Below are 27,023 nucleotides of genomic sequence, written 5' to 3' on the forward strand. Positions count from 1 at the left end.
ATGCTGCTTTAAATACATCTATCAGGCCCCCCATACAAACCTTTAAGCTACATCAGAAATTCATGTAAGTATTCTAAATAGAAAAAATTCTCCTGCAGAAAATTTCCCACTATTATAAACTTGTTAGTTATATTGCAGAACAGCACTTTAATCTTCTGTCAAAACATTAGCAGCACAGTACAGTCCAAGTTAGATATACCAATGTTTACCTACTAAACAGTACTCTCTACTATGACTTTGTAAAATGTCAAGAACATCATGAAATAAAGATTATATTTTTTTTGTGAAAAAGCAACCATATTCCTGATATAAAATAAATGTAAAAAGGAAAAATACAACTGCAATTTATCTAAATTGCCATTCTCAAAAAAAGCAGAATAACCAACTTCAAATATTACTATAATATTTTTCTTTACAAAATTATTATAAAATTTTGGGTATTAAGCTATCAGGTGCACCTACTGACAAGCAAATTTGCTCTGCATTTAAAAGAAGCTGCCTGATACAAAAGCCCTTTTCTTCCAGTGTAAATCAAGCAGAGATTTAAAGAAAAGGGGGTTTTCAGATGCCTATTGATGCAGATACATAGCACTGACAATTATCAAATTCCTCAAATGAGCACATTTCACATAACTTCGTAGTGACTTTGTATGTGTCTAAAAGTTAAAAAAAAAAAAAAAAAGGTCCAGTTAAAAAGTAGCTTAAAATTTGGGGGGTTTTGACTTTTATGAACTGTCCAAAGAACAATGTATCCAGAGAGATCATGAACTCCTCACAGGTTCTGGCATTCACAGCATCTGGTTGCAAGGGAAAATGACTTCATGCAGTTCTTTGTGAAAAAGATTCCATTTGACTCCACCAAACTTTAGAACCATAAAAGTCAAGAAATTGCATGAGTCTAATAATGCTTCAGATCCATGCTTTAAAAGCACTGATACTCTACCATGCAGCCAGATGCAATGAACCGACTGGTATCCACCACATCATGGAGACTGACCTTAGCAAGGAGCTGAACTTAACAACAACGTTTAACCGTGGAGCTGTTACTGAAATGATTAGTTACAACAGCTCTGAGCAGGCAGATCACTTCACCAGTGTGCATCTGTGTAAGATCAGGGCCTGAACAGGTTTCTTCCCTTCATCTGGCCTCAGCTTCAGGAAAAAACATGTTTTGCTTGTCCCAGCCCACTCCCCATGTCAGTGGACATTAAGCACGTCACCTCACTTTCGGAGTGCATTGCATTTTTTTACTCTGTAACTATTGAATTGCCTTCCACCAGTTCTCACCTTGGAAAAAACTTTTAAAGTGCATTAATATGGCACAATTCAACTCTACTACACGTGAATCAGTAGTGGTGGGAGATTACTTACAGAAGGCAACCAGACCCAGAGTCCTTACACAGTCTTTCTCTAACTAGATTTGTGTCTATCCCTCCAGTCACGAGAGTCATTGCCTTCCCTGCAGAACACTGTCCATTCCCTCTCTCCATACCACTTAATCCTCCAGAATCATCTCTGACCTTTCTGCTCTGCCTGGGGAAACCTGTGTTGCAGCACCAGCAACAGCAGTGCTGAATCTTCAACCACAGCTGCTGCAGCACTTCAAAGGCAGCTACCACAGCCAAGGATTTAGACTGCAGCTGGAATTTGAAGGCTCAAGGTGGGGTCCCCAAGGCTGAGCAAAAAGAGCAAAGCTCATTTGTAAGGATTAAAAGGTGGACAGGTGATGGATCTCAATGGGGCAGGAAGGGGAGGGAAAAGCAGAGAGAGTGGAAGTCAGTATACAATACAAAAAGCTGAGGAGGTTAAGAGGGGCAGCAAAAGGAAGGGCTGAGGGCACAGAAGAGAGGAGATTCCTAGTTAGCGTAAATAATATATATGTATGTTAGAGGGAAAGAATGAGGGCAGTCTGGAAACATAAACAAAAATATCTTCAGAGGAAGTAGGCCTTTAACATAGCAGTTGGTAAAAAGATCAAGAGGAATACAGTACAAAAGGAATTACAAGTCAAAGACAGCTAGAAAAAATAGGCACTGAGAATTAAAAAATGTGATGTGACCAAGACATAAAATCCATGCATAAAACAGCTTGGACTGGGACATGTATAACATCTTTCATACTTCAGGATACTCAAAATGCAAAAGCAAAATTTTTTATTATTCAGGGTAATAATGGACTCTACATACGAAGTTATGAAAAAGCTTTTTTTTTTTTTTTTTTTGAAAAGTAAAATTACAGAAGTTTTTAAAAGGAAAAAACTTAGCTCAAGAAGTTGGGTGTCTAAGACCATGCTACTTATTACTTGGGAAACAGGACCATGAAGATGATACACGTGGACTAGAGAAAGACCACAGCCACCTGCCTGAGGCACGCTGTGCTCAGCTTCTCAGAGGGGGCAGCTCTTGTCAATATTTGAACATACGAGCAGAGCTGAGATCACAAAAACACCAAGAAATGTAAGGATTTAAAAAAACTTTCCACCTGCCTTGGAGGCCATTAACCTGTGAACTGAGTAACTACTTAAGAAAAAATTTCAAGAGAAGTTCTCAGCTGGTGGTAGTGGAAAAGAGTTTTCCTTACAGCTGCAGGTAACTATACAGTAAAGGGATGCAGTGGGACGTGAACCCCAGGGGAAGGAGGAAGAATATGGACTAGAATAAATAATTTACTGCAAATCACACCTATCTTAGTGTAGCATAATTTCTCAGTATCTCAACTTCTTAGAATTTCCCACATATGAATACTAAACAATACACACTAAGTCATATCACAGAGTTATATAATTATGTGTTAGGCTAATAAATGGGATTTTTTGCCATCAGCAATCTTTTTTTTAACACAGTTAAAATTGTTTAGCCATTCTGTTAAACTACTAATTGTTTGTTCCAACTAATAAGCACTTGCTTGAACAGCTTATTAGTAACATTCACTTGAAGAACCTCATAATTTTCACTTGTGATATACGAGCTTCACAGCCTCATTGCTTTCTGAATCTCCAAACATTTCCTTGTAGGTATTAGAAAACACATTCTAGAGTTTAAACAGGAAAAGATTTCTAGTTTGGGAATTGAGATGGCTTAATTTTTTCTCTCTCCTTAGCTTTCTGTTCAGATGTGCCAGCAGAGAACTGTGAGCACTGCAACAAAAGCAACAGGGGAAAAGTGTGAAGATCACAGAGCACACAGCTTTTTATTTGTCATTTACTTGAAATTCGAAAGAAAAGAGAACCAGCCCAAAAGTAATTCTGCTAGTTATTTAAAGTGACTGATGCTATCAACAGTTTCTAATGCATGTTGAATATATCATTCATCATTTACAGACCAAACTGTTGACGGAGATTCATCCATATTCATAAAGACATATAAGCCTATCTATTACTGCAAAAAGTAAAGCTGATGTGGTAATAAAAATACACAAAAACACCAGCATTTTTCAGAGCATCCATGGAAACAATTTGAGACTTCAGAAAAGTAACTATTTTTATAATAACAGCTTTATTTCAAACACTGTTTCTCACTGGATACAATTTATACATTTTGTGCTAACTGTATATATATTAATGGAACACTTTCAAAATTATCCCTAGATAAAATATATATTACGCGTTTAAAATTATTCCAACAACAGCTTTTCCAAGTAACATTTTGCTGAGTTTTAGTTCAAATAACTGGAGAAAAAAAATAAAAATGCTTTGGCAAAATACCCTTGCACGGTGATGTCTTTAAAAGCATTTTGATTGCAGGGCTTCCTCATCCATTTTTATTCTGGTATCACTCAAATAGAGAGGAGGAAACATAAACACAGTTATACAGTTTCATTTAAATATAACTTAAAAGAATATAGACCGTGAAATTTCAAGTGTGTGGTCTCATGTTTGAATTTTGGCTAGTCAAAAAACTGCCTGCTGCTTCTTAATGGACAATGGTGCAACATGTTTCTGAAACCTCTAATTGCTTTGTTATGTTGGTCCCTGTTAAAACAAAGTTCCTGGTAATCCCAGAGCCTGTGTCAAGGCAGAGGGAGTGCTATGGTTTCAAACCAGAGAAGAACAGCGTGGTCACTGAAGTGCACACATGGAGCTTCTGGGAGGGTTAACGGTTCTTGTCACAGGCTCCTGACTGTAGTTGACAATATCTGCCTTCACCACCCTCTGTCATAAAAGAAAACACAGTAACAATCAGAAAATACAAACTTCATGCTGGCAAACCATTCGACAGATTTTTATGAAATACAAAGGGAAAAATAACAAACAAACCATTTTTTTTTCACTACCTTACAGGAAGCCTTACCAGGTGCTAATTCTCATTATAATTCTAGGTTTATTCATGCTAAGCAGAAGCAAGTGCCTTGATAGATTATCACAGCACTACAAAAGGAATATAATTTTTTTCACTAAAGCAGAATACAGTTTTACTTCTACTAAAACTGTTCTGTATGAGAGTAATAAAACACAATTTATTTGCAAAAGTTGTGTCATTAATTTTTTTATAAAAACTGCCCAAATTGTAACTGGAAATTGTACCTAAGTTTGTCTTTTTGTCTTTACTCCAAGCATTTCATCAGAAAATATGGACAGAATTCAAAGCAAATTTTAAATACAGCCATATTTTTAAAAAGCTTTGTTAGGCTAAAGATTAACATAAAAAGAAGCTCTGCATACTATATTTATTCTCTAATACAGATCTAACAGATATTCACATTCTATTTACAAAGCATTTGATAAGACTGATGTTCTCTCCTACATGAGGAGGCAGAAATGTACAATTTTGTATCCATTTCCATCTGAGACAGCTATGAAATATTTTGAATGTACAGAACTGAATACAGTAACATGAAGCATTTCCAGGTTTCCACAAACTACCTGATTATTAGAAACACAATATAGTTAATAGTACACAGAGTTCCAAAATAATTGAGTATTACAAGTATTTACATATACAAAACACAATCTTCCAAAAGAACTTACTTTAACAGTTGTTAGTTCATGTAAAAGCAATGCAGCTCATAAAAAAGAAACAAACCAAGTTTTCAATCAATACCTGAACTACTGCATTGAGCAGACTTTGCTCTGACAGTTGGAAGTATGATGTTGGTTATCTTCTTCAGGATATTTCACTACTTCTGCCCTGACAACATTCTGTTAACCATGTATCAACATGATGGATAGAGGGCAAGGAGAAGAATGTAAAAAGAAAAGAGAAGGAAAACAATGGAGAGATTAATCAGTAGTTGAAAAGAATGAATGGATAACATAAGATTATGCAGAAGCAAAATGAAAGTGCATTTTCAGGCCTTAGGCAGATATAAGAGCAACACGTCTGGCTGAAAGCAGTACTCTCAGCACCAGGGCTGCTTCTCAAGCTTTTTCCAGGACATGCCCTTTCAAAGCACCTAAGTGAAAGGCTCAATCATGCAATCAGCAAAAATGTATTAAAGCTAGAGAAGGGACAGAATAAAAAGGCAGGGAATTCAGTGGAAGAAAAGATGACAGTGGCCTATTCCTCCTTTAAGTCAAAGATACTTTAATATTAAATACTACATTATCAGCTTGTAACAAGTGCATTTGCCGTACACATGCATCTTTTCCATTACTTAACAATCACATTACACCTAAATATATAACCCAAAAGCAGTGACCAAATTAACAACCTCATGTCAAAATGCTCTAAGTTTTGATTTTTCTTTGCTTCATTTAAAAATAAAAGGTTCCCATTTTTCCCCTTAAACAAATAAAACATTTTTATTATTATTAATACAGGTAATGGATACAGGGTTCTCATTTTTAATAAAGGGTTCATGCAAAGGGAAGTAAAATTCATGGAACAATTTCAGCAAAGAAGCAGCAGAGGAGGTAAGTCTGCTACGAAAGATACCCTAAACCAGTTTAATATTTTTTCTTAAATACCTCAACATTCCTAAAATAGATTTGCAAGGTTAAAATGAATTAATAAATAATTAAATTCTAGTATTTTAAAGGAAACAATATATAAACTGGATCAGGAATATAAACAGTATACATTAAAGATTGCCTCTGTAAATAAAACCTATATGTCAAACAAGCAACAATAATTGAATAGGCTGGTAAAGGACCTGGATTTATTAGCTGCTGAAGTACTCTTCTTGAGCTTAATTGATCACATTCATATTATCTTATCTAGTGGACAACACTTGTGATTTACTGGACTCCTGGCCTGATGTTATCAAGAGAAAGGTTGCCAAATCCTATGTAGGGCAGTAGTAGGAGTTATAGCATTAAACCGCGTTATCTGACCTCACAGGACCTAGTTTCTTCATACCAATCTTTTGACTAGACCTGAGGGGCAAAAAAAAAGAAAAAAAAGTCCTGCAATCAGTAGGCAATTAATTGTTCCTCAAACACTGGTCTAAATCCCATCCTGTAAACACAGGCAGGTTAGTGACCTATACTTAGGTACACTGTAGCAAAAAACTGATGATCATAAATGACCTGGATTTTCTAATGGAATTTCATCCAAATAAGAGTTTAAAAATATAATTGCAACATTTCTTTTATTAACTTCATGATAATTAAAAACCTGGGCCTCTTTGCATCAGATTCTCCATCAAGCATATCATTGCCATGGTTCAAATCACTGTCAATAATGAGAAATAACCTTTCTTGGCCCAGGTGCTCTGTATTCCAGATCTCACTTATCTGCCAAACATTTTATTGTACAAAGCTGGCGCATACACACTGGTCTGCTGAACTGGCATTTAGTTCAGCACATCTGAACTAAAAAACTACACATCACTTACAAAAATGCTAGCTCTTGCCAATGCCAAGAAACAAAGCTGTACCCCATGCAGTTTTTACACTACAGTTGAAAGTAAAAAATACAGAAAGAAAAACATTTGATTAATAAAGGAGCTATTTCCTCAAATTTCATCAGACCCTTGCAATTTAAAAGGGTGAGTATTTTGAGGACTGAAAATAAGTCAGAATCTGCAATTTTCTTATTTTGGAACTGTTTCATTTCAAAAAACATGCTCTACTTTCCAGTCACGCATGAAGAATAATCTAGTTCTTTGTTCTACCACAGTTTTGTCCAAATAAAGGTTTGATTAACAATCATCTCAGCATGTTAACAGACAAGGTTCAGTAGCTCTAGCTGAGATGGTTTAAAAACTTACCACCCCCAAATGTCTGTCCTATTCCTCTGCTGGACATCATTGCTGCCAAAGGAGAGCTGGTGGAATGTAATGTGTACTTGCACCTCATCCACTTCAGCGTAAAATCTGGCAGCTTCTCTTTAAAACAACTTTCAGCAGCAGTTTAAGCTAAGCTGCTCAACTTCACCCTGATGTGGCCAAAGCACATGATCACCTTCCATTTTCTGATTCTGATGTGGGAGCAATACATTCCAAAAAAAGGGCAGTAGCAAACAGCTTGGGCTGCATCATTATCTTAAACTGCTGCAGCTGTTTTCTGAAACAATGCAGAGTAAATATAATTCAATCTCTGAGGCTTGCTCTTGCAGTTAATTAACAGAAGTCGTGCTGCTAATTTGAAGGCAACCAAGAACTTCACATACTTTTCACAAGAGCTTCTGCAGTTCTGCCAGTCATCAAAGCTCAAAAGTCATCAGCCAAACCCCACAAATTCATACAAATTAAAATAATGTTTGGGATTCCTATTACTTATTTCCACCTATGAGTCACATCTAAGATAATAACAATCTAAACACAAGAAATAAGATCTTTAGACACAAAATCAAGTGCTAGAAATAATTTTAAAGCATATTCTCAATACCAGACAATAAAAAATACACATATAGCATTTGACTACTGGCATTTTACACAAATTCAGTATTTAACCTTGTATTTTCTTACAGCCTAGATTGAATGAACATAGCTGATACTCTCTGACAAACAGATTCAAGCAAGAACTATCTGTTTTCAAAATGAGGAAATATATCATTACACAAAATATGGAAACCTCAAATATATAATTGCGTGTGTAAATAGTGCGTATTTGTAAAAACTACAGTGGCTTTTACTCCTTAATTAAAGATTAAATCCAAGTCAACACCTGTGTATTTTATGGATGAGTCACATTTACTATTGTATTGTATTTATTGGATTCTTTATAGCATTTACCTAGCATCTGTCTATCCACTATCTAATTTTATAGCTAGAGTATTTGATGCCTAAAAATTTTAAGGAACACACATCATATAATTGTCCCACAAATTAAGGAAGATGCGTGCCCATTTTAGAGATGGAAGAGGGAAACACTCCCACCACCACCACACTGAAGGGACCTGCACCTGTCATACAAGAATCTGCGCTGAAACAGAAACCTAATAATGGCATGGTCCTCTAACACCACCTCCTTCCAGCCAAGAGACCAGCTCCAGGCTTCTGGGAAACAGCGTCTACACATCACCTCAATTAGGCTTTTCTACTGCAGACGAATGTATTTCTCTCAAGAGAATTTATCTTCCTGAGGATACAAAGGCTCAAGTTTTCACTCTCCACATTATGTAGAGACTTTCCCTTTTCTATTCTTATGCAGTGATGGGGATATTTGGTTCCATACAACGAGCCTTACGATACAGCTAACAGATATTCCAATACAATTCTCATTGGTTTCTGACTTATATTGGGGAAACTCTTACAGCCCCTTCAAAATAACACTCTCAAAAGAAGCAAAGGTTTTACTGATAACAAAGAGCTCACACTCTTTAGTTACATGCACAGTGTTGCACCACATAGTGACTTCTGCTGTGCCTGAAAGGCAACGGTGAAGTTTCTTTTCTGTCCAAATTAATTTACTGGTTTTGTTTCTTCTTTTGTTTATTTTTTGTCGCTGGTGGTGGTTTTTGAGAGATATTTTTACCTTTTTTTTTTTTCAGAATTAGAGCCTGGATTCACATCAACAGTAATGTATGCCACAGTATTTAATTTATGCAAATTAAGTATTTATAGACTATTACTAATGCAACTTGTGTAATATCAGCGTTGTCTGACCCATGTATTCCCTATTCCATTGATATACTCAACAAAATTAAAAGCTAATTACAATACTAAAGTAGAAGGAAGCCCATTTAAATCTGATACCAATTTGACATAGAAAGTTATGTACTCTTGAATTGGGGCTATATGGAACTTTTACTTTAAAAACAACCTAAAACCAACCTGAAAACAGACCCTTTCTTTAGAACAACACAATTTTCTGTATAACCCTACTACCAGTTTCCTTTAAATTTAAGGTATTTGCATGCCTTTCTACAATCTTACACCTGAATTACACCACTCACAGCACAGAGAGGCCTAGGACTGATATTCCAGTACTAGCTAAACAACCAAAGAAAAATGGAAGAACTCTATGTGCTCAATTATTTATAGGCAAATAGTCATGGAGCTCAAAATAACAGATGGATGGTACATTAGTAGTAAAAGAACATTTAAAAGACACACTTAGTATTTCTCTGCCTATAAATGACAGCTTTTTAAAACTAATCTGCTTGTTAAGTACACTCTGTAAGTACATTTTACAATTTTACTGTTTGCAATACAGTTTTCTAGTTAACCACTTCAACACAGACTGCAAACACTGCTGTGGTAAAGCACTTTCAGAAATTACATATTTATTGTATATTTCAAAAAGAAGGGGACCAGGCTGTACATAAGAAATGCTTTGCCATTTATTTTAAATAAACTTATTGACTTATTTTGTGGTACTTGTTTAACACTGGTATTGAAAAGCAGTTCCAGGGTATTACAGTACTAGAATAGCAACATTTGGGTTCACTAAGTACACTTAAATAATTGTAATCTCAAATGTCATTACATAGGGTGGCCTCAGTAGTATAATCTTTCTTTTTGAGATTTCTGAAACTAGGTTGTAGAAAAATTTTTCAGTTTAAACCCATGTATATAATATCACGAATATCTTCCATGCTACATATTTAATTTATAAACTAATCTTAAGCACTATTTTTAAACAAACTTCCTTAGAACTAAAGTTTTTTGTTCATTCTTGAACATTTTTTTCTTGTTTCAGAGAGTTGATCATGACGGATAAATAAGGAATTATCATATTTCAAAAAAACTGTTGTGAAATTTATTATCTTCAGAACAACAGATGAAGGCTGATTTAAGGAACAGTTATAAATCCACAAGATCACTTTTAATATTAAATAAAATACTAAAAATATCCATGTATTTGTGGAAAATCACCTGCGATTGTTCCAATTCTGCTTTGTTTAATTTGATGCCAAGTATGTCAGCAGCAATTCTCTGAAAACACAGGAAGACCTATGGAAAAAAATAAATGGCATTTAAATGATTAAAAACAGACATCCTTGAGGTTCTTTCAAATATCAAACCATTCTTGAACAGTAAACAATGATATACAAAAATTATGACCTGTGCAAAACAGATCTGAAAATAACCTCATCTGGTACTTTCTATTTTGTTTAAAAATTTGAGAAAATAACTCAACAATGGTACAAGGAATGAACAGTATTCTGGATTGTTAAGCAACACTTCTACTCTGCCTCCAGAGACCTAAGTTTAAACAAGCTTTTACACAACCCACCTCTCAAATAGTACTCTCGGTGCTATAAAATATGAATAAGGGTATTCACTAATGTTTAGCACAAAAATGTATTACCAGTGTATTGTGACATAAGAGATGTAGGTTTCTAAAACTGAGAATAACAGAACTGTGCATCGACATCACCAAAATCTTTACCAATTATGCCCAAAAAGTATGAAAGAGTTCTGAAGAATCTTACAATACATACACTGAATAGAAGTATCGAGGAACGAGCAGGATGTTGTACAGACTGCAGCAGCAGCCTGGCAGAATTAAGACTTTGGACATGGTTTAACACATAATACTGGGCGGCAGTGCTGTCTTAAATAATTCCTGTAATTCATCTCAAGACAGTACACCTATCTCACTGTTTAGGTAAAATTGCATTTTAAATGTGATTAAAGAATATGTCATGTTCAAGAGGAGCAGCTTAAGTGTGCACTGCTGCTGAACACTGTATTGCCAAGCTACATGTTTCATTTTATCTGCAGAGCTGTTCGTCTGAGCTCACCATCTAAATTCCTAACAAACATTGGTTTGCATCACGCAGCTGCCACACACAAGGTAAAAAGATCTACATACATGCTCCCAGTCATTTTCAGTGAAAACTAAGAAAATACTATTTACACAATCTCTTCTAACATCCAAGATGGAAACCAGAAACAAATTAGTGGCACAACCAACAAAGTGTGGTAGCTTCCAAAACAATTGCTCTTTCTCTAATTCCTTGGGGTAGCACTGGGTCTTTTCTACCAATTTCTGCACAACAAGAAAGGATATACTGAACAGAGATTCTGAGGCTCAGAGACCTAGTTTAATCCACATCAAGCTCTCAGGTGCTCAGAGCTACATCACCTGCCCTGAGAACACTCTGCAAAAAAATCAAGCATATGTGCAATGCCATGTGATTTGATGGACAGTAACACAGTTAGTTCTACTAAAAGTCTTTCATGAAATTTTTTTGATCCTGAGACAACTTTCAGAATTTTCTACGTACACAAGATCATCTTTTGCAAACAAGTCTGTCAAAAAGATCTGATGCAAACAAAACAAATCTGAGGAAGTCTCCTCTAGTCTATATTCACAATAGCAATGGATGGCCTGTTCTTAATACGCTGTCTGGGATAAGCACTCCATCTTCTGAATGATCACTGTGTAGCAACAGAGAAAGGGCTCAAATTTATATTGAAACTAAAAATGAACTATTGAAACCTCCTCTTTTGTTAGTAGATATTTAGGCCGAGATTTCCTGTTAACATTTTCTAGACAAATTTAGATGTACTTTTGTTTTTAAACAGTAAGCTATGAAAAGTACAATCAGTACATATAGTGGAATGCTGATGTAATTAATGACAGCTGCAATAAAGATTCTGACATAATTAGCAATGATAAATATATCAATTATAAAATGAACTCATTTTGGTGGTCTCCCTGAGAAAATAATACATCAATATCAGATGCACATTTTACTAAGTGTAGTATTATGGGGTTTTTTTCTGTTTTTAGCATAAAAAGCCTATATTATCACACTTTAAACAAAACAAAACAAAACAAAAGGACTTCAGCTGTAAAGAGGATCAGGACTCACTGCATTTGTAACTGCAGTATTGTTAGACTTTACAGAAAAACTATTATCTTACAAAATTAGGCAGTTCATTGCACAAGATTCATCAAAGTGATTCCATTTGTGGACTATATTTCCATGTACTTGAACATGGTCTTATTATTCAGTAACATAAAAATAAAGTAAACTTTCTTGTCAACAGTAATATTAAGGAGACAGATACAAGACTGTTTTATGGGAATGACAAACTCATTAGGCTTGAGACAGAAATCAAGCAAAACAATACGTTTTGACTGATAGTGTCAACTGAAAAAGAATCTTTTCTTTCATACGCTTCCAACTAAAACAAATAACCCAGTTAGCTCAGAGTCAAAAGATTCTTCAAAAATGTACTCTGCAAAGCATCTGGTACAAATGCCAAAGTGTTCAAATTTCAATGGACTTGCAAAGGGAATGTCTCTCATGGCCCAGGACCCATATTAAAATAAAATCTTTTATTGCAACAGGATCTTGACACATTATTTCCCAATCATTGGAAATTTCAATATTGATGGTCTATGGATGAAACTCCACCTGGAATGAAGAAATACATTTAACTACAGGCTGACAGCAAACAGAGATTTAGCTGGTCTCAGTTCTCACGCTGATGTATAAGCCAGACCATTTCCATTAAAATTTGTACCTCAAACTGAAAATCAGATGAGAAACCACTGTAATTTAATAAGAATAATATGCACTCATACAAAGATCTACTTTTCATGCAACTAAGGGAGGCAAAAGATGGCATGCAGCACCCTGGATTGTCAACAATTTGTTATGTGAATTATAATAAAACTGCTGCATCTTGGAAAAAAACAACAGACATCTACAATTTTGGGGGTTTTTTCTTACTTACAGAATCTCCTGTCTTGGCTGACACAAAATGGCTACTGAAATTGTTTTCCTGACAAAATCGCTGGTGCTTGTCAGCTTTCACTGTGCGCATATGCTCCAAGTCAACTAAAAAGAAGTTGAAGAAATGAAATATTATTAGACTGGAGCCCATTTAGTTACCCAACTTAGAAATTATTCACTGGAAACACATCAGATATATTTTTCTTTACAGGTGTATGCAAATGCAAGTTTCTTTCTCTCTATAACCATTTGCTAAAATAAAAGCAATGGATTACAGCAGACTAATTTTATTAGCAAAGCTAAAATAAAATCACAATTAAAATTTTATGGCCAAATGCAACAAATTCATATCTCAAAGTACAAATTTATTTCTGGATGCACTCAAATACTTTTTAATAACTCTACTGCTAGCTACATACTAAAATAAGACAGAACCAATATTCTATATTCTGTTTGCAAGCAAGATGCATATTGGGGATTCCAGTGTAACCTGAAGAGTTTAAAAAATAAATTCACCAATCACATCTGAATTTACATATTTTTCCAAAGTAAAAATGTAAATAAGTTATATAGAATTTTATTGCAGAACACGGCAAAGCAAAAACATTTACTATAATAAAAATTTGACCTAGTAAAAGCAGTGATGCTTAGTTACTTACATATGAGGCTTTCAATTCCACAAAGGTGTGGTTCAGAAAATTTTAAAAAGTAAAATGCATATTTCAAAACACACACATATTTTCATTTTTATCACCTTACAACCATTGGAAGCAGAGTAAAGCTTTCAAATGGTATTTTATGCTGAAAAGCACCAGTTGCTTCCAAAATCTCACAGAACCCAAGTCTTGTGCAGGTTTTATTGTGTACATTCCAACTTCTCCAATCTGATCCTAGGGTAATTGGAAACTATATTGAACAGTTTCTCTTTTTTTTTTATTGCATTACAGTTCCTATAAGGGTGTTGACTCAATGTAGTCAAATTATAAGGCAAATATATTCAGAAGGATTTAAGGACAAGCAGGCTCTTTGAGTTAATACAGGAAAAAAAAACTTCAACTGATTTCCTGAGGAAGAGACCCAACTGGCTTGTAAAAACTTGTAAATTTGCAAATCTAGTAAGCCTGTATAATAGTGTTATTTGATTATCAACTGAAAAAAATGCTCTCCTACTACATAAAAGGCTTTATTTTTAAATTATATTGGAGGTCTTTAATTTGTAGGCTCTTGAGATTTTCTCTTGGAGATTTTTAGCCTAACTGGGGATTCCTACACCCCATTTATACTGCTTACCTTGGTTAATGTGGAGTTTTTGACACGTATTACTGTTCCTTGCACATCAGTAAGGCCTTGTTTGTAAGAACAGGCCTAAAATCATCCAGTTACCACAGGCATTAATTTGTGAAGGACTAAAATACTAAGCTATTAACACTAATGTTTCTAGTAGAGTTTTTCCATAATGCTAAACATCCACTATATAATAAAGTTTCATTAAAAAGGGAAGAACAAATACATTTACTAAAATAAAACCCAAAGTCAATAACAATTTTGTTAAATTCTCATGCATTTAATTTTTTTTCTCTGAAAAATAACTACCAAGATAAAAGATAAGACTCTTTTGAAATGCCTTTAAGAATAAAACATAGCATACTACCTAAAACATTTCATTATTAACTATTGTTTTTATGCTTCACATATTAGTTTTAAGTGCAGCTTGGAAAAAACAACAGTGAGATTACTCTTTTGGGAAAAATAAAAATGTATTTTCTTTATTTTCATTTCAAGAACTTTTAAAGGAACTTTAACCCCAGCTCCAGATTTCACTCATTATATTTCTCTGATTATACCTGAACTCCAAAAATCTACACACAATTACAATACAACTAAATAGATAGATAGATAGACAGATAGACAGCATTTGCACTATATTCCTTTAAAATACCACAACATGCTTACATAAATACTTAAAAACAAGTTCACTAGTTACAATCTCTTTCAAACTCTCCCAGGAAGGAAAGAATAGAGAGTGTACAAAGAAAACAACAGGCTAAAAGGTTGATAATTTCCAGGAAGAAAATGCCACGGGGATATTGGAAATCATTCTCAAATGCCTCTTATTTTCTATGAAGAAATAGCAATAATAATACATGGTCAGTGGAGTATATGCTTTACTACAGAAGAGAAATTAAAGCACACAAGATCATAGAAACAAACAGCCTGAAAGTGAAAAATCAAGGTGCAATTACTTTTCCATCTTTGTGTGCTTCTCAGTCCTTCTCCCCAGTCACAAGTATTTTGCTTTCTGCCTCCTGAATTTTGGGCTGTCTGCTCAGAACTGTACAGGCACTGCCATGCCAGGGAACTGCCAGGTGACTGTCCGTGTGTACATTCAGAGCCCACAGAAAATGACAGGTGATTCATGTTACATTAGCCCTTGGTGAAAAAGGGCACATTTTTAGTATAAGAAGAGTTTCAAGTGTTAATCAATATTTAACTACCCATAACTGCAGTTTGAAGTCAATGAAGGGCAATGATCCTAAGTCCAGTCCCTTTGCATTGCCCACAGGTCAAGCATATAATCATAAATTACTGAAGATCAGCTAAAAGCAGTGAACATGTACCCTACAGACCTTTTTCTTTAGCATCTGACATTGGTCAGCGCAACAGGCAGAATTCTTAGCACACCAGGAGACAAGTCTTGTCCAGCTTTTATTTAGCCATCACAGCAAAATGACTTTAAGAAGAGCTTTGGAGGAGAAAAATTATTTTCTAAAAAAGATGTTCATAAGGAATGCAGGGACTTTATAGAAAGAAAACTAACAGCTGCCAATGTGAGCTCATATGATAAGCCAATTAACAGCAGGAATAGGTATCTTGGGATGAAGAATGATATGAGAGTGCACTTAGGCCATGAAAAGTTTAACAGCAAAGACAAATAAGTTTTGGATCGAAAGAAAGCAAATAAGATACATAAATATAGTTTGATTTTATAAACCAGTAAAATGATCTTGCAGAATATTCTAAATTACTAGATAACATAGCAATGGCCAAGAAAAAGGAATTATTGAAATTTAGATACAAAATGAGAACATTTTAACTCTGCTAATGGCTATGCTAGGCCATATCTAACAAAGGTCTCAGAGAAGGAATCCACAAGATTTGGCCACACATCAAACACAAACATTTAGAGAAAGGCCCAAAGTGAAGTTTATGTGCCAGATGGTACAATCGTCCTCCTCATCTTTAGGGAATGAGAAAGACAGTAACAGCAGAGCAAAATGAATTCATTTTTACCAAGGAGAATATAAACTGATGGCTAGAGATTCACAATGGGATGTATAAAGGAGACAAAAGAGCACAAGACACAAGTTTGAAAAGTAAAGAGAGATTTAACTATTTGCAAACAGTGACTCTCTACAGCACACAAACGTTACAAACCAATATTTTTGGTCAAGGGCTTGAATACAAACTCCCCTATCTGCATTAAAGTATGTTTTCTGATCATGAAAAGCTAGGCAAGCCCAAGATGTGTAAACTTTGGAGAATGCAGTGAGGGTACTTCTTTGATCTATCATTTCAAAAATTCTAAATGTCTTAAAAATGGGATCAACGGGGAGAAAAGGCAGTTAGAAGTATAAATTACCAAAGCAATAGTCAATGGAGTACATTGCTAATACCCTGGCTAGAATGGAACCACTTAATATATTTTCGTTAAATGGAATACTTAAATAAACTACATGAAAACTTGTATCAGGAGAAGCAGAGGGACATCATGAGCAATGGGAGAAAGAGTGGAAGATACAGGTCACAGAATTTTTTTCCCTGATTAGCCTGATGGGGACAGAAAAAGGGAACTCATCAGCCTCCAAAGTGTATTCAAAGTCCCTTTCAAAGAAAAGGCATCTACAATATAGGCTGTTGCAGTTTTGCTTATTTTTATGCCTGAAATACACACTAAAAGCCTCAAGTGACAACTACAAAAAATACATGGCTTCTAGATATTCTCCAACACTTATCTCCATTGCCTTGATTATCCTCTGAAGAGCCCATCTTGTTGATTCTCTAAAATATGACATTCATCTTTAAGCTTGTCTAGTATGAAGAGTCATTTCAATTACACTATCAAGATAAACTGCTGTTCCACAACAGGTTGATACACATCTGTATGTACAGATATCCCATAAAGATATTAGAACAACAAAAACAGATTAGAAACTTTGGGAATACAGACACAGCTCTCAGCAAGGCAAACAGATCCAAGTGAAAATCTCTTCTTAAAGACTGAGCAAGCATAGATCAACATCTGCTGTAGCAAAAGTAGGTAAGACTTAGTAAAATGCTTGCTTCACATGAATTCCTGGGAGTTCCATTTTGATTTATAGGTGAGATTAAACAGAGATCTAGTGAAGTGAAAAGAGAAAACAGAATCTAGGAGAAAAGCACTGAACTCCCACAGAAATCTCAAGGATACTCCCTCTAAGACATTCCTGAAGACTTCTTGGAAGAAAACCAATTCTATCCCAGCCAAAACCAGCACAGGGAAAAACAAATAAATAAACAACCAAACAAACAACAACAACAAAAAGGTAAAAACACTGCAGAATTTAGGAAAGGGAAAAGATGTAAACACTACTGTGGCCACCTCTGTGGAGAGCAAGTGACATTTCAAAGAAGGTAAGGACAAAATAATAATTTTAAATTATAACTAGAGAGGTTTGATTAGGTTAAATCTTCAGGTGATCTATAAAAGGATTTTCAGTAACTACCCTTCAAATTGCTCTTATACATCAATTATAATCTCATGGTCAGTGCTAAATCAAAATGGAAAAGGAAACCATACTTTAAAATACAGCAAGGCAACATATCTATCCTATGATTAAAAAATTCTGAGGAAACACTCAAGACAGCATAAATTGTTCTTCAAAGTCAAAAGTCTATATGAATTTACTTGAGAAATTAAGAGTAAGTCACTGAAATTTTAGTTTATTTGGCTGTGGCAAGGGAATGGAAAAACCTTAACAAGTACTATATAAAACACAAATGAATGTTTTACAATCTACCCACACCCAGCCATTCAGCAGCAATTCCATCTTGATTGAATAGTTCTGCTGCTTTTGACTCTGAAACCACTAATGGTAAATATATTAATGTCAAGGGGTTTTTTTCTCTTCCACTATTTAGCTGTTTGCATCATTCCCTACGTTAAAAAATGGCCTGCAGTCAGCCACATGGACTTGTATCATCTCCATTCCACTACACCATATCTGGTGTAGCAGCTTAAACACTACTTTAACTCAACTGCTTCTCTAAAATCCAGGAGATAGGACCAATATAATAGGCTCACCAGAGTTTGCTGTGAGGAAAAAAGTGTGATATCAAATTGCAGAACTGCATTGTCTTAAAATTAAGGCAATAATAAAATACATGTAACAATTTACCCAATACAACAGGTGCAAAGATAAAGCCAGGAAGTACTTTGAAATATATATCATCAGTCAGAAGAATGATGAATGTTCTGGTTTTATAATCTTTCAAAACCATATAAGCAAATAACTGCACATACTCTAAAAAGACAACAGAGCGTCATTTTGTGCAGAATGTAAAGGCTGCTACTCATTTCATTTATCTCTCTTTCCCCCAGGACTGCCAGTCTCTTCTTTCATAACACCACTGGAGAAGAGCTCCATGTAAAATTAGAGGGGTTTTTTAAGTAGGAAAACATCCATTTTGCATGAATCTTCCTTTCAGGCAATTCTGGAAGAAACACAGAAAGGTAACTTGTACACATAGTTCCAAGCAGCTGAGAAACTAGTGACAGTACTTGCTGAGGATAGTATGGACAACTGAGTATAATGCATGTGAAGCAAGTCTGGGTGTTAATTAGTTTATTGGCATTTCCCCTGGATCGTGAGATTACACTTGCAAACTGTAAGCTGTTTTCAATGATTATACCAGTGATAACCTATCCACTTTCTAACCCATATGTACAGAAAGAAACACAAGAGACAGTTTAGAGTTTCAGCTGGGATGCCTCTCCACCCAAATCTGACAATCTTTCATTTTCAGACCTTGAACTATAAAAACTGCAAGGGATTCCATTGCAAAGGGGCAGTTCTCTTTAACATGAACTTTTTTTTTTTAATTAATAACAGTATTTTCCATTAAAACTGGTAATAACACATAAATGAAGTTACAACTCTCTTAGTTATCTTACATATTATAGCTATCTCAATATTTCAATATAACTAAGAGTAGTTTTAATGTTATGAGTAAACATCTTTATTAATTTAAGGTACCATACAAAAATATATTCTTTTATAGTATGCTGTGAAAAATGAAATATAAATCTTTCTGCAAAGTATTTGCAGCTGTGCACACAAGGTATACAATTACATAATGTTTAAATAATGAGCTATCACGATTAGCCCACACAGACATGACAAGTAAAATGCTTTAATAATTTATTAATTTGATTTACATGTGCTTAAAATTATGTACACGTTTTCTCTTCTAAAAATACTCCAGGGTCATAAAGAAAGGGGTCTATATGCAACAATGTCTTTTTCATCCTATTTTTTGGTATAATTTCTGACTGATTTCTTAAGAACAAAGCTAGCTTGGGCACCTGAAAACCTATCAGACTGAGGACAACAGTATTGTTATACAACACTGTCCTCATGCAGAGCATGCTGCTCAACAAGTACAGACAGTTAAACTCCAGAACTTGACAGTTCTGCTTCCTCCATGTGTAAGCAAGCGTGTATGAAAAAGGGAATTAAAAGAGGGACTTCTCCAAGAGGTGCCAAATACCCACTATTTTAAAACATAAACCAGAAATCAAGCTGAACACTGACAACATCCTAGGCAACATGATTTACTTTCCAGTTTATTGGATCTCTGTCTCGTAGCATGTCAACAGAGAATAGCTTAGCATGGCCCACTGCTCTGGCCAGAAGGAACCCCTATTCAAGACTCTTCTGTCTGTAATAAGAAATATTACCTGGTTTTCATACTAATTTTACAATCAATCCAAAGAATAAAGTGGAATTTAAAAAAAAAGGAAAAAAAAAAAACCAAAAACAAAAAAACCCTCCCTAGTTTTTTATTGCAAGGCTTACCAGCAACCGACTGTTTTCTTGCTAAAACATGGAGCTATTTCATGACATCTTAGATTTTAAAGAGTATTTCAACAGGTTTCTTAGAACTTCAAGCAAATGCACTTTCATTTTCTCTTTAGATACAAAGGTTCTTTCTGTGTAAATAAAAAAATCATCTAATATCTAATCATTATTATCCAATATAACCAGATTCACCCAGAAATATCAATAACTTTATTTGCCAATGAACTACCAGGTCTGCAGCACTACCAGACTTTGTGTATCAGCTAGCTTTTTGAAAATCTATTTTGATTTGGTACTTCTAAATTACTGCAGCACACATTCTCGAATATTCAATCCCAAATGTCAGAGTGCAAACTGCAAGTTTTCATAGTTAATTTTCTGTTAATACTTTCAATCTTTTTCTCACACTAAAATTGTATAACTGCCAAGAAAACTCTTTCATGGAATCCTGAAAACTATGCCCCTACTCTGATTTAAGGAAGCTCAAAACGAAATATAAATATAGTTCCAGTACAGATTTTCTCAGTAATTTTTTTAGGTTATCAAGAAAACATCTAGAGTGTTGATCTGGTTATACTCATGTCAGACAAACTACATGTCACATTAACTACCTCCAGGAAGTTATTCCAAACACAAAATAAACTGTTTATGCCACTTCTCAGATAGATAGCATGACAGATTGTTATTAATTGAAGACAGATGAAATACATTAATTTGATTGCAAGCATATGTTTACTTTCTCACTGTCATGTACACTCTACGGCTGATGCTTTCCTACGAGGACATAGTAACAAATCAAATGTTGTATTAGAAGACTTGCTAAGGCAGAATAATAGCTGGTGCTGCACTTTAGTACTTAAAAAACTACGCTTAACATTTCCAGCTACAACAGGAAACCACTGATTTCAGAAAGCAAAAAAAAAAAAGATGGCTTAAAAACTCTTGTAATTTACACAAAACACTGTAACACTTCCTCCTCTAAAAAAATTAGAACTATCAGCAAATACACTTCTCAATTACAATAAAGAAAAATACAACTTTCTAAATGACAAATCTATGATCTGAGTGCCTTCCAAAAGAAAAATTCCTACAGATACAAGACATGAAAATGTATGCCTAATATGGGAAAGAATAAGTGAACAATTCCTAGGTCCTCTGGTTAAAAACACAAAGACATCATGCCTGTGAATGAGGTTTGCCTGGTTTTATGTGCACCTCTCATATAGGCCTCCACTTATTTGTAATAAGCTTTCATGGAATTACGTTTCTTGTCCAAAAAATTTCATACAAAGACACAAAATCTGAGCTTCTTGGTATAAGACTATTTCTCACATTAAAATCAAATTGACGAGGCTGACAGTTTGTTCTACCACAGGAAATAATAAAAAGAAAGTGTTTACCATGACAAGTTCTTTGATGGGCATTTATGAAAGTAGCTGCAGTTATTATATTAACTTCTTTCTACAAAATATATTTCATATTAAATGAGACTTTCAAATACTGTTAAACAATAAATAATTACAATACTTCTGGAAAGCTCTAAAACACAGTGGTTCTTGAGCATCTTATTAACATGAGGTTAACACCTGCAAAATTTAAAATAGTTTTCAACAGAAAACAAGAAGAACAGCCAGAAGCAAATGCCTCCATCTCAGCACACCAAGCACAGCTAACTAAAAAGGACACAGGACAGGATTCTTGCCTAATAACAATCATGTTTAATGTCTGGTAGATGGCAGGTCATTTTTAAGATGTTAACCTTCACAAATACAAGAGCAGGCATTTTTTCATACAGAAGTAAAATTTCTTACAAAGGAAAAAAACAATACACCCAAGTTTCTTTTCAAAACTAGGATGACAGATGACTGGCTTAAACAGCTTGAAGAGACAGTTAAAGAGAAAATAAGATTTTTTTTTCCCAGCTAGACATTTCCCATTTTATTTTTAATAAATTCTTGGCAGAAGTTCTTACAACCATTTCTCATTTGACTGAACAGACTAAGACGACAGCTGGAATCTGATCCCTTCTGTTTGGTACCTGTACCACTTATCCCTACCCCTAATGCCAGCACTTTTGGAAACATGTATTCAGAAAAGATTATATTATTAAACTAATACAAATTTAAGTCACTTTATTTTAGGATTAAAACATAACTGGAACTACTCTACTTTTTTTATTTTTTTTCTTTTTGAAAGGGCATCATAAGGCTACAGAAAGCAAGAGAAGTGGATGAAAGGCATTGTTGTCTGTGTTCTCCCCACCCTGCAACTCAAGTGGCTAAGTATGCTGAAGATCTATTGAGGCAGCAGACAGTGAATTCAGAAGGCATTAATCGAGGCACAAGGAGTTTAGACATGGTGCACACACCTCTGTGCAGATGACTTTATAACATCTCTCTGTTTACTGCAGTGTATGGACCTAAATAAACACGTCCTTGGGGTAAGCTTAAAAAATCAAGTGGTGTTGCAAATGAAAAAACATGAAACACTTTTGTGCATTCTGGTATGGAGAATGAACAGCCTGGCTTCAGCAAACTAATGCTACTTTCTCAAAAGTATCATCTCAAAAGACTTCAGTGTTCTCTAATTTCACATCTTTGGTTAATCAGTTTTTACTTTCCACACAGAAACATATCCTAAGATTACAAGCTCCTCCTGGACAGAGGACAATTTGTTCACTGTTGTTTTTTATCCAGTCTGTCAGATTCTTACATGGCCCTAGTGCCAATTTACAAACCCTTTACAATTAGTAACAGATCATTTGCTGACTAATTTGCTTCCCAGTAATACCATTCTTGTTTTTACAAAGAGAAAATGAAACACATATGAAAAGATAAATTAATGCCTGGCTAAGATCACAGGAAATTTCACTGAACCACCAATTAACTGCTTTGTGCACTAAATCATCTTTCACCCTCTTTTACACTTGTGTTCAGGCTTCCTATTCTTCATATCAATGAGAAAGTTAAGTTATTAAGTTAAGTTAATGGTGTTAATGTAGATGCAAATATCTTTATGAGTAGCTGTTTCCTAGAGACAAGGAGAAATGAGAAAAAGCCAGGGACAGGAGAACATACTCCAGCTGATTTTTTCTTGCTATATTAGTTCAATTATAAAAATCACAGTGCAGGCACAGTGACCAAGCACAGGACAGGAACACAGTTGAAAATGTTTATTGAATGATGCTGAGTAAGAAAAGCAAAGAAAAATAAGCTGTGTTCACATAAACCATAATCCCCAATGCCCAACACCAATTCCAGTCCCCACAGGCACATTAAAACATCAGCATTAGACAAGGAACTGTTTAATGAAATTATAAATTATACAGCAAGAGCATTAGTATGACCATCTCTGAGAAACAGAAGTTCTCTTAATGAAGAGCCATAACTCAAATACAGTAGAACATGAAAATATGTAACAATTCTTTTGTATCTCTCAAACTCTAGTTGCAACATTTCTTCTCACATTCTTAAATTTTTCTGGAAGTAATACATATGTTATTTCACTTTTTGGATCCAGCATCCTTCATAAACACAGTAATTAAGCATACACATAGAAAAAAATAAGTTTCAAGTGAGATATAGACATAGAAAAAATCAAGTTGCAAGTGAGATATCATTTTTTAATTGTCAACATTTTAGCAATACCAACAAGAAAAACATCATAACACTTTGAGATAAGATTTTTGCTCACCAGTGTAAGACTACCTTTTATAAAGCAACATATAAGAAACACAGAAATATTTGATTCATAATCTTTTACAATAATTTTTAACACTGCAGTGGCTGCAATATATTTTTTAAATGTTTATATGCACTCCTATGGACGAATTCATTTCTATATGCCTAACTTCAGAAACTACATTTCTCTTTAGATTAGACATTACTGGGTTTGATAGTAGTTTCCAAAGTTCCCTGTAATGAACTTCAATGACTGCCTCAGCACTTTAAAACAAGACCTGCTGACAGGAAAAAAAAAAAAAAAAAAAAAGAAACTCTTCTCTGATTCAATATAAAACTATTTTTATCAGGATTACTGAAAGTTAGAAAAAAAAAAGCTTAGATTGATTTAGCTGAGCTACTAGTGACAAACTTCTGGGCCCAATGGCTTTTTTTAAAAATAAATTTCCTCCCTATATTTTTAAAGGTATGTTTTAGGACAGAGGTTAAAAAGGGGTAAAATCCAAAAACCCTGTTTTCCTGCTAATAGAAATATCATTGTTTTGGCTGAATTTAAAATTCTGTAAGGTCAACAGAGTGTAAAAAAAGATATTATACTAATGCAATTTCTGAAATTCTAAGTTGAATGAATATTATTTTAAGTGTTCTTTACTGCATTATTGTAGACATGAAGTTGCAATGTACTAAACATTCAGAAGATGGTGCTAGTCCGATACATCCATAAGCCATGGGCGTATCAGCTTTTCTTCCTCTCTTTCAAATATTTTCTCTAATTTCATGTTTCTACTACATCATCACTGAATTTGTCAATCCCAGAACAAGGTATAGTCATCATCAGTTAAATACTATGAGGAGTACTAAATGATATCATTCTAAAATTCATGAAGATTTACAGGATTGACAGGCTGGAAACATGAAGCTCACTATAATTTCATAAACTCAGGGTCTTGGGATCTTTATGAAAACTTATACAACATTTATTACATCCTGCCTTCAGTCACTCACATCCATCTCCTTCTGCAGTCAGTTTCAAGACTTACTGATGCCAGCACCGAAGTCTGGGAAGTCTCACCTGTCCCACTCCCGGCTCCTCATCCCCACCTTCATGCCACAGTGTAACTATTCTCTCCTCACCTACTTAGGAGACCAGGCAACTCCTGTGAGCTTAGGAAGCTCAGTGAGCTGATCCAAGTTAAAAATAACCATTTCTTTTTGACTGCTCTGTTTAACCCAGATCAAGTCTCAGATCCGATTTCCCGTGGAGCAGCGGTGGTAACTTCAAGCTGTAAATGGGCTTCCCCCCAAGGCCAAACCAATTGTGGAACTGCAGCCTCCCTGACCTTCTCAGCATTGAAAAGGCTTGGCACATTAACAAAGCCAGGCTCATTACTGCATATGAAAAATTAATCTTTTTCATATTATTGAAGGCAGATATCTGTTTATTAAGATATGAGAGGCAGTCTGTAGCAACAGACAAAAATCAAAACTAATTCCACCTGCCCTCCCTTCACCAAACACCTACAAAATCTTGGAACCGACTGACAGTTCTGCCCATAATTCAAACATTATACAGCCCCTTCCAGACTAAGTACAGTTGGACAAGTACTTTCTTCCAAAAACTAGTAAATCAGAACATATTAAAATATCTAGCAAAAAGTCTTATCCTTACCTAGCAGTTCCTGAAACAGCGTTTTCCAAATAATGCACAGGAACATATCTCAGAGTAATATATTTCATGAAGCCATGGAAGTGAACTATTAATATCAAACTTACTTCTATAAAAAGCATTTACCTAATAAATAACAATTCCTCAGAGGACCCATGCCAGCTTGACATTCTTGATGGCTACTGCTGTATCCATTTACACAGTCTCTTTCCACAGGTATGCTTCTGTTGACATAGGCCAACAGCTATGTTTGGCTGTCCTCTCCAGTGTGATGATTTTATCCAATACTCTGAATTACTTGTCCCTACCAGAGCCAGCCCAGGTCAACTCCAGGGCCCTTCCATGCCTGATTTCTTGGTGGTTCCAGCAGATGTAATAAGCTGGAGACAGTGCTTCTCCTACATACCCCTATGGGAACTCTCCCACAACAAAAATTATAAATGAAATCATTCACTGGGATATAAAAGCAAGCCTTAAATGTTCAAAGATCAGGCCAAGTCAGTATTACTGTTATTACAATAAACCTCCAGCATCAAGCCATTTCAAACATCAGTTCTTCTTCCAAAATTTTTCAATGTAGAGGCAAGATTGGCACATATCTGAGAGAAATTACTCAGTTACTAGGCAATTTATTACTGCTTAACTGTTCCATGTGTATCAAATCCTGTTTAACAGCAGCCCAGTTCTTCTTCCATTTGGAAGCTTTTGTAACTAATTATTACTAAGCCAAACTGATTTCAACTGGCAGTTAAAAAATTAATAGTGCAACTGAATTTTACATTAAATGACTTTTTATAAGAAAAAAGTGAGGCTGGTTAGTAAATAAATATAATGTACTTCAATTAACTACAAAAGGCGAAACTAAACCCAAGCACATTCAGATAAATGACAGCAAATTTATCAGCTAATTCTTAAACTGAGCCACAGCACTTCAAAGACTACAAAGAACTGAATTCAAACTATTTATTCTTAACGATATGATGATTTCAGAGCAGACAGTAGAAATGGAATAGTACAAAGCTCTTACGCATTTGCCAACTCACATATTTCATTATTACAATCTAGTCATCCAGGAAAAAAAACCTCACCTGAATTTTAATCAACACATCACTTGGTTCATCATTATCTTGAAGAAGTGTTCTTGCCTCCAAGCAGAGTGAGCATATTTCTCCCTGACACAAATTTCTATACTGATGTGAATATGTGGTCCAGAACTTCGTTAGCTTAACAGAAAGCTATTATTGACTCAGATATTGAGGAAAAGCTAAAAATGCCTTTTCTTAAACAAATTTAAAACATCAAATAGTTGACACACTAATACGGATTATACCAGTATTGCAACTTTACTGCATTAACCAGTGTCAGATGAGAAGAAGAAACCAAGTCATCAGTCTAGCTATAAGGGACTGAACAAAAATCATTAACAACCTTGTCCAAGACTTTAAAAGCTACATAATGCATAAAGGAACCAGGGGAATAAGAAAAGTACTTTATACACAATTTGTTACAAATCAGGGCCCATATTCTTCTCAGAGCTAAC

The 27,023-nt window shown here is 34.9% G+C and overlaps 1 protein-coding gene across 3 annotated transcripts in view; it reads right to left on the reverse strand.

Moving 5' to 3' along the window:
• Window positions 1–3,468: 3,468 nt before the first annotated feature.
• The window catches only part of RAB28 (RAB28, member RAS oncogene family), a 62,715-nt gene continuing 39,160 nt past the window's right edge, over window positions 3,469–27,023 (reverse strand). Inside the window, exons 5-8 of one of the 3 annotated variants that reach the window (XM_040065663.2) lie at window positions 13,021–13,124; window positions 10,201–10,278; window positions 5,040–5,137; window positions 4,016–4,150 (exon numbers count right to left, since the gene is read on the reverse strand). In XM_040065663.2, the coding sequence (XP_039921597.1) occupies window positions 5,045–5,137; window positions 10,201–10,278; window positions 13,021–13,124 (275 nt within the window). In that variant the 3' untranslated portion in view covers window positions 4,016–4,150; window positions 5,040–5,044. Of the gene's footprint in view, window positions 4,151–5,039; window positions 5,138–6,090; window positions 6,314–10,200; window positions 10,279–13,020; window positions 13,125–27,023 lie in introns of those variants that run through there. The other 2 variants (XR_009207901.1, XM_040065662.2) reach the window with 2 other exon arrangements.

Source organism: Hirundo rustica, chromosome 5 (genome assembly GCF_015227805.2).
Source record: "Hirundo rustica isolate bHirRus1 chromosome 5, bHirRus1.pri.v3, whole genome shotgun sequence".
Lineage (NCBI taxonomy): Eukaryota > Metazoa > Chordata > Aves > Passeriformes > Hirundinidae > Hirundo > Hirundo rustica.